This window comes from Electrophorus electricus, chromosome 7, assembly GCF_041902795.1.
Source record: "Electrophorus electricus isolate QZ-2024a chromosome 7, ASM4190279v1, whole genome shotgun sequence".
Lineage (NCBI taxonomy): Eukaryota > Metazoa > Chordata > Actinopteri > Gymnotiformes > Gymnotidae > Electrophorus > Electrophorus electricus.
In genome coordinates, this window is record NC_137503.1 from 24,812,501 (window position 1) to 24,821,324 (window position 8,824).

At 50.2% G+C, this 8,824-nt stretch overlaps 1 protein-coding gene across 2 annotated transcripts in view; it reads left to right on the forward strand.

The window, feature by feature from the left end:
- bcl11bb (BCL11 transcription factor B b) overlaps window positions 1–7,989 on the forward strand; it is a 26,574-nt gene extending 18,585 nt beyond the window's left edge. The window contains exon 2 of one of the 2 annotated variants that reach the window (XM_081717924.1): window positions 3,430–7,989. In XM_081717924.1, the coding sequence (XP_081574050.1) occupies window positions 3,430–5,396 (1,967 nt within the window). In that variant the 3' untranslated portion in view covers window positions 5,397–7,989. The remainder of the gene's footprint in view (window positions 1–3,429) is intronic. The other variant, XM_026998082.3, reaches the window with a different exon arrangement.
- Window positions 7,990–8,824: the final 835 nt, after the last annotated feature.

The following is an 8,824-nucleotide window of genomic DNA, read 5'->3' on the forward strand; positions in this document are numbered from 1 at the left end:
ACATCAGCGATGCGAGGTGGGGCCCGGCGGGCCTCTGGGAGCCGCAGATCACAGCCATGCTAATGCGGGGGCGCGCGGGCACCATGCCAGGTGTCAGCCAGCCGGTGACAGGTGCACAGAGGGGGCGTGGGTGCCGGGGCGGGGGGGTCGTAGCGGCAGGGGTGTCAGGGTCCCTGTAGCATCACCGCCATGTCCTTTGTTTTCTATGCAAATCCTGCGCTCCAGCGTCCTCCACAGCTAGGAATGCGGTGCTCCAGTAATGCCAGATGCTCTCTCTCTCTCTCTCTCTCTCTCTCTCTCTGCTTCTGCCTTGGCATCTCACAGTGTGACACTGCGTCAGCCTGTCCCACTCAGATCCGCGGACGGGGGACTCGCCGATGTTAAAATCAGCCTCAGTGCGAGCCGTGGTGTCCCCTTCTCTCAGAGGACGGCATGGAAGCATGAGGCTGTCAAACTCTCCCAGAGATAATTAAATATCAAGCCTCCCTCTTTCGCCTCCGCCACTACTATTGCGGGCGAGATAATCGCCCCGAAATAGTGAAATATCCCCATTTTAAATGGAAGCTAAACCCTGAAACTGGGCTCTCTGAGGAGGGCTTAATTGGCTGTGTGGTTTTGTAATACCAAACCCAGGAGGGCGGAGAACTTTAGCGTCAGACCACCTCCGACACATACACATGCGTCATTAATCGCATACGCGCACGCGTGCACATGCGCACACACACGCACACACACACACACACGCACACACACACACGCGCGCGCGCGCACACACACACACACACGCTGTGACAGGCAGACAGCTCCTCCTCTCCGTTTAATGCTGGGAGCTCGGCTCATGGAAACGTCACACAGCTTTGCATGTAGTGTAACAGCCCAGACTCAATTTAGCTATTTGACCTGTAATCCCTGCAATATTTATGGAAGTGTGTGTGCGTGGGTGTGTGTGTGTGTGCATGTCTGGGGGAATTAGGCCATTAGGCTCTCGGTACAGATCCAGTCAGAGAGAAGGCACTCCACTAACTGCTAGTTGACCTGGGTAGCCTGCAGTGCCCGGTTGCGCCATCCCGGACTGCCGTAATTGCTGCAAATTGAATCAGAGAGTGAGTGGCGATGATTCCTTAATGAGCACTTTTATTGGCTGGAGCACGACAGCGTGACACAGGCCTCGGCGGGCCTCTCCCGCGCTGCGTGGGGTGCTGGGCGACGGGAGCCAATGGGCCATGATCAGATGGAGATTTGTGATCCTGAGGTGGCTGATGGGTAATTTCACACGATCACACCACACATGCTGCCGTCGCAAGACATGGCTCTCTGATGGGTCATTAGCATATTTTAACTTATTCATGATGGGTTTCTCTCTCTCTCTCTCTCTCTCTCTCTCTCAAGCTTGTTTTGAAAGTTGATGAAATTTGTCTTTGGTCGTCATTAGGCCTGCCTGTCTGTTAGCTGACACGCTTCTTTGGCAACATATGGCACTTTCTGTAAGATGTGATAAGATGCAAATTGCCAGAGCTTGAGCGCACATTTATGGCAGAGTAGGGGCGCGCACTCATAAAGACACACGCACGCACACATGCATCACCCTCTCTCCACACACACACACACACACACACACACACACACACACACACACACACACACACACACACACACACACACACTCTCAGCCACTCCTGTCTCTCCTCACACCCCCTCTCTATCTCTCTTTCTTCTGTCTTCCTGCCATCTCCCATCTCCCACTTCTCTCTATTTAGAATAATCCCGTTCGGCTCTGAGCAGCCACTGGAGGAATGTGTGATCTTGACGAGGTGTCACTGGCGCTCACAGGGGACATGGATTACGTCCACTCCTGATTTAACACAGACTCTGGTACTGGGCTACGTTCCATGCACACTGACTAGGGAAAAGAGCAAGACGTTTGCATTTCAGAATTCAGCACCCGCCTCCCACTTAACCCTACCGTAAGCCCCCTCCACCCCCCAAACCCCATCTCGCCCCCGAGCTCCATCTCCTCCGGTGAACTTGCCAGTCCCCATGCCCCCCCCCCCCACCCGTCGGGCCGGCCAAACCAAACAAGGGCAGCGGGCCCACTCGCTTCTCTCCGGCTCCCCAGCGGGACGGCACCGGCTGGAAGTTGCTGCTCCGCACGAACCCCTCCAACCTCCGTCACGCAGGGGGGAGTTGACACCACACATCCATTAGCAGCACCTCCACGTGCCCCACATCCAGTCAAAGCCTACCAGGAGCTTTCCGTGTGCACTAATGAAGTCTTCGGTTTCTGAACAGTAGCTGCAATCCTGAACCACATTCTGATGATCTTGGAAAGCCAGAGTTCTCCACCATAGCGTGATGTTAACCGCCGCAGTCGTGACTGTATGGGCGCGTTTCATCTAGATGTATTCTGTGCAGACGAGCGCATTGCACTCACCGACAAATCTATTGAAATTTCATTCCGGCTGACAGACAGTGGGCTACATTTGTAACACGGCAAAGGGTTTTTGCAGTGTGTCTTTAATTTGAAATCTTAAATAATCTTTTCAAATAATGTTTTCCTGCCATGAATATCCCTGGAGTGGCAGGCCTTTAGATCTTGAGATGTGCAAACTGTACGATGCTGTGTGTATTATTCCACACAAGTGTATGTGCCTGTATATTGCGGTAGATCACGTTAGTGCTTGTAATGAGTTCGGGCTGAAATGAATCTATCACTACCACACTCGTTCTTTTCCTCCATCTCTCCATCTTCTCCCTCTCCTGCCTTTGCCATGTACTTATCTCCATATGGAAATAGCAGTGTGTGCTGGTGCAAATGTGTGCGCGGGTGCGTGGGCGCATGTATGTGTGTGTGTGTGTGTGTGTGTGTGTGTGTGTGTGTGTGTGCATGTGTGTGTGTGTGCGTGAATGGAGCTGTATATTAAAGCCTGCCTGACGTTAACATTAGCATAATGCGTTGTGGCCCTGGGGCTGTACCTGCCATCTGCATAAGGCCCCAGCCGGCTCAGGGGCTCTTCAGGAGGCCATCCACCCTCCGGTTCCCTGATCTCCACTACCAGGGGCAGATAGTCTCTCTGCTGGGGCTGCAGTGAACAGCAGGCACTGCCTGGCCTTTGATAACCTGGCAGAGGATCAGGGTGTCACCTCCTCCTTACAGTACTGTAATTTTCGTTTTGTCTCATGAAATGGCTGTCAGCGGCGCGCGGCGAGACGCCTCTCACATGTTGCCCGTTTAATTTTTAAAGGGAAATGATGCATGAACCTCATCACAGAGGACTCTTCCCTTTGATTACATCCAAAGCCATCACCACGAACAAACAGATGCAGCAATGACATGAAAATCCATTAAAGCGTGCTATCTGAGCTGGCCCGCCGGAGCTAAGCGCTAATGTGGATGTGTTCATTCATCCCACGTTCCTTTGTGTCCTCCAGGGAAAGACGAGCCGTCCAGCTACATCTGCACCACGTGCAAGCAGACGTTCACCAGCGCCTGGTTCCTGCTGCAGCATGCGCAGAACACCCACGGCATCCGCATCTACTTGGACAACCACCCGTCCAGCTGCTCGCTCACGCCCCGCATGGCCCTGCCTCCGCCGCTGGGGGCGGACACCCTGCCCCGCTCGCCTCTGGCCAGTTTCCTGGGGGACGGTGCCAACCCCTTCCACCTGCTACGCATGGCCGCCCCACTGCTGCGCGAGCCCCCGCCTGCTGGTTACATGGAGACCCGCCTGCCCACCACGCCGCCGTTCGTGAGCCCGCCGCCGCCGCCCCGCCACCCCCTGGACCGCCTGGGCCCGGAGGAGATGGGCCTCCTGTCCCAGCACCCCAGCGCATTCGAGCGGGTGATGCGGCTGGCGCCCATGCCCATCGAACCTCCGTCCATGGATTTTTCCCGACGCCTCCGCGAGCTGGCAGGCAACAACAACAACGGCGGGCCCACGCCTCCCCTCTCGCCCAATCGCGTGCCGCCCATGCACAGGCTCCTTAGCCCCACCCTCTTCCAGCCCGGGTCCAAGCCTGCGGCGTTCCTGACTGCACCCCAACAGGTGCCGCCGGCCCCGCCCAGGGGCGGTCCCTCACCGCCCTCCGGCCAAGCGGGCAAGGTCAAGGCCTGCGAGTTCTGCGGCAAGACCTTCAAGTTCCAGAGCAACCTGATTGTGCACCGGCGCAGCCACACCGGCGAGAGGCCATACAAGTGCCACCTGTGTGAGCATGCTTGCTCCCAGGCCAGCAAGCTGAAACGGCACATGAAGACGCACATGCACAAGCCCGGCTCCATGGGCAGCTCCCCGGAGCGGGGCGGCCGGGACTCGACGGGCGAGGAGGCGAAGGGTGGGGAGGGCAACGGTGCGGGTGGTGGGCCGGACAACGACGAGGACGATGACGAAGAGGAAGAGGAGGAAGAGGAAGAAGAGGAGGAAGAGGAGGAGGAGGAAGAGCAGCAGAATGGCGGCAGCAGCAGGCCTGAGTCTAACCTCAGCATGGACTCCGAGCTGAGTAGGAACAGGGAGGGCGACCCGCGGGCCTCGCTGAGCGAGAAGGCCTACGCTCCCGACAGAGTGGCAGGGAGACAATACAACAGCCTTGACAATCACCTGAGAGTGCCTCTGGGCACCAGAGCGCAGGGGGAGCCGGGCACTGATGCAATAGGCAGGGAGGTAGGGGCAGAGGGCCGGCCCATGGTGAACGGCAGGGGCTGTGGCCCTGAAGACCCCGTCGGCGGCCTGTTCCAGCAGAAGCCCATGCCCATCTCTAGCCCGAGCCTCTCCGGCTCCTCAGCCAAGAGGATCAAGGTGGAGAAAGACCTGGAGCTGCCGCCCATGCCTCTCATCTCCTCGGAAAACGTGTACTCCCAGCTGCTGGCCGGCTATGCCGCCACCCGACACTTCATCCGAGAGCCCTTCCTGAGCTTCAGCGACTCCCGCCAGTCGCCCTTCGGCACCTCCTCTGAGCACTCCTCCTCCGAGACGGGCAGCCTGCGCTTCTCTACGCCACCCGGCGAGCTGCCCGAGGGCCGGAGCGGCGGCAGCACGCCGCACCTCCAGCTGCGGGGCCCGGGCCCCGGGAGGCCGCCCGGCTCCAAGGAGGGCCGGCGGAGCGACACGTGCGAGTTCTGCGGCAAGGTGTTCAAGAACTGCAGCAACCTGACGGTGCACCGGCGCAGCCACACGGGCGAGCGGCCCTACAAGTGCGACCTGTGCAGTTACGCGTGCGCGCAGAGCAGCAAGCTCACCCGCCACATGAAGACGCACGGGCAGTTCGGCAAGGAGGTGTACCGTTGCGACATCTGCCACATGCCCTTCAGTGTATACAGTACCCTGGAAAAACACATGAAGAAGTGGCATGGAGAACATTTGATGAGCAACGAAGTCAAACTGGAGCAGGCTGACCGGGGCTGAACCCTCGCCTTCTGACTGTACGATGGGTTTGGCTGGATAGACTTTAGGAAAATTCTGACTATCTGAGTTATTTTTTTCTCTTTTAAACTTTTTTTTTTTTCATTTTTGTTTTTTTGTTTGTTTGTTTTTTTTCTAGTAAAAACAAACTGCCACCTGAGAAATAAGGACATTAGTAAATGTTTGTGAACAGGTTGAAAAGTCCTGTAGCCATTCCCAGTGACCAGCAGAGGAGCTGTCCATTAGAAACCCATGGAGCCTTTCTACTGTGCAATAATTTCTGTATTTATTGGATTTCGTAATGATACATGGCATGTGCAGGTATGTTATCAAAGGGGTTTTTCAATGCATTTCTTTGTGAGAATTTTTATTTTCAGGCACCATTCTAAGATATGACAGATACTGAGATTTTGGCGCTTCGCCACGTTTATGTTTGACCAATTTCCTAAAAGGAAAAAAAGAAACTGTTACCCTAACCCTGATCAATTCTCAAGAAGGGGCCAACTTCTAAAATCAGAGGAAGTGTACTACTGCGGTTTGCAGTCCCACCTGACTTGGGTCATATTTTTAAAGAGTGAAGCACTGAATGTCAACTTGACAATAAATATTAAACATATTTGAGGGGTTTGGATGATCAGGGATGACTCAGACAGCTGGTCACTGACCATGGTCAAATCATCAGTATGTTCTATTTTTCTTTAAGACATGTATGATTTCAGCTGTTAACAAATGACAAAAGTACTTCTTTCTGACCTTAATATACTCATTCAGCCAGTGTTGATTTTTCTATATTCCTCAAAATGCTGATAAGGTGATATAGCCTATATTTTACTTTAAAAGATCCAAATGTTTACATTACCACAGTCTAACCTCCATATATAGCTTGAAAAGCTACCATCCAGTGTATATTTTGTTAACACACAAAAGTAAAGGGTTTGGCTTTATGATGCAGCAAAATGTCCATGAACTTATATTTTCGTCTGATTGAACACTTCTGGCCAATTCGATATTGTTTGCAAATCTATAAACATACTAGGACCAGTAGTGTTCACCTGTATTAAATCCAACCCATGGCTCATACCACAACACCAGCCAGGACCGTTCAGTTCTTTGGTCTCACAGTATTATGAACTTACTATAGTGGACATTGTGTGTGGTTAGTTGTGCAGGGCGTGTGGTCGCACTAGAGGGAGATCCCTGAAAGGGTCACTCTGTTTCATGGTGACATGGAGTCCAGGGACGTTCTCTTGTTTCTCTGCTGTTCTGCTCGGAGAGGCCACCCTGCCTGGCTCCTCGTAACACGCGGATCTCATCTATGTCCTGAATACACTGCCAGTCTCTCCTCAGAACGCATGTCGTCCTGCTGCTCAGTTTTAGCACTGTCCTAAACCCAAGGTAATCTAACAGTTAGCACTTAGAAAAATAGTCAAATGTTGGCTTTCGTTTTTTGTGGATTTTTGAAAAAAAACAAACAACAACAACATTTTTTTCGAACTAATTTGACGTCATTTAAGTTGGAGTCATGTGAAAACATGAAAACATACCTTATGACTAATTTGTAAATTCACGACCTGCAAGTGTAGCCTGCCACGTTCCATTTATCCCCATCATCCTCCAGATACGACTTTGTGTACATCTTGAGTAGCGCAGACGGAAAGAAGTGGCCGCAACGTGAATGAAAGTTGTGGATTTAAGCAAAACAAAAGGGTGAATGGTATAAAAGGGTTTTAGTGAAGAAGGCATGCCAAATTAAAGTGCCAGTCCTGATACCCTGAGGCAACCTGGCCTCTAGTGTTTACCACCATTCGATTTGACATGCACATGAATTATTATGCAGTGAGGATTCTCCGATGCAATTAAGACCCCAGCTACACCATAAAACTCACACTTCTAACAAACGCAGCCAACTGAACCCAAGGTATCAGTTTGCATTTGTAAAATGAAATCCATTAAAATGACAAAAAGATCACTTTAGCGGTAAAAAAAAAAAAGAGGTTAATATTTATACATTTAATGTGTGTAATATGTGTGATACCTTTCAAAGTAAGACTTAACTCACAGGTTTGGGTCCCACATGTGAGATGACCGAGCCATCTCTGCCTTGATACCCACAGCTGGTTCCTTACCAGCAGTGACAGAAGAAAATCCACAGTAGGAAAAGAGGAAAAAATGACACTCTGTCTTTAAATAATGTTTACAGTGTTGAAGTACAAGGACAATGAATTCCTGTGTAAATGTGTTTTAAAAGAGAAAGAAATATTCTTTCATTTTCCTACCATTTTTGAATGCCATAGCAGGGGTTTTTTTTGTTTATTTTTGTTTTGTTTTTTGGTGCAGGGTTTATTTTCCATAAATTTCAGTGGATATACACGTATATGTTTTGTTCACTGTTAAATACACAGTGTATTTGTATACCAGTGGCATTTTATGAAATGATGCAAAAAAAATCTTTATATTTTGCAGTCCATTATAAAATTGTGAGTCTATCCAAATGTTTTTGTCTCTATATCTGTTGATAATTTTGGTAAATCCATCCTTTCAAGGATGTAAAAAAAGGAAATAAAAATGAATGAAAATTCATCAGTTTTGGTGAATTGATGTGCTATATAGAACTTTTCACAAACATTTATCTGCAGTATTAGTGCAGTAAAATAACTTTTTAACACTGGACAAGTTTACGAGGGGAGAAGAATAAAACAAACAGATCTATTAACATAAAAATAGCATGTTTTAAATCATTTGCTGAAGGCAAATTTAATTTGCACCAAATATTATGTGTTGCTCAAAATCAGGTTTAGATAATAAGTAAATTCAATCCCTTAAAATCTCAAAGCTTGTTCTTTATTTCTTTATTTTTTAATCGACACAGGAGTGTATGGAACCTCCAGACACGGCTGCTTAATGCACGACCTCTGACCTTAAGAGTTCACTAATTTGGGAAACCTTCCTTCACATTGCACCTGCCAGTCCCCTTTCCCAGTGAGAGATGCTCCATGTACAATGACTTGTCTGACCCATCTTGACCCCCTTAGTGTTGCCTTGTCCCTCCTTCTCTTCTCCTTTGTGAGGCAGGTGGGCCTTTGTAGCCCCAACAATGTGGCTTGTAAGGGAGGGGAACTATTCAGGAAACCTTTATAGTATTTTTTCCACATGGCCAATCATCGTCCTTTCCTTCTGAATAAGGCTCTTATGACAAGACCTACAGACCAAAAACAACCTCCACACTGACTTGATTTTTTTTTTTTTTTTTTTTTTTCCCTTTTGGCACCAGCGATTAATCCGTAGTTTTTATGTCCCTGAAATGTTTTCAAGCCTTATGCTGACGTGACTGTCCTTTCGCCAGAGCCAGGCATGAATATGGTTAGTGTGACGCCGGACATCTGGGACGCATCTTCAGCCCTCAAACAGCTCTGTCCCCGCGAGACTCTGAC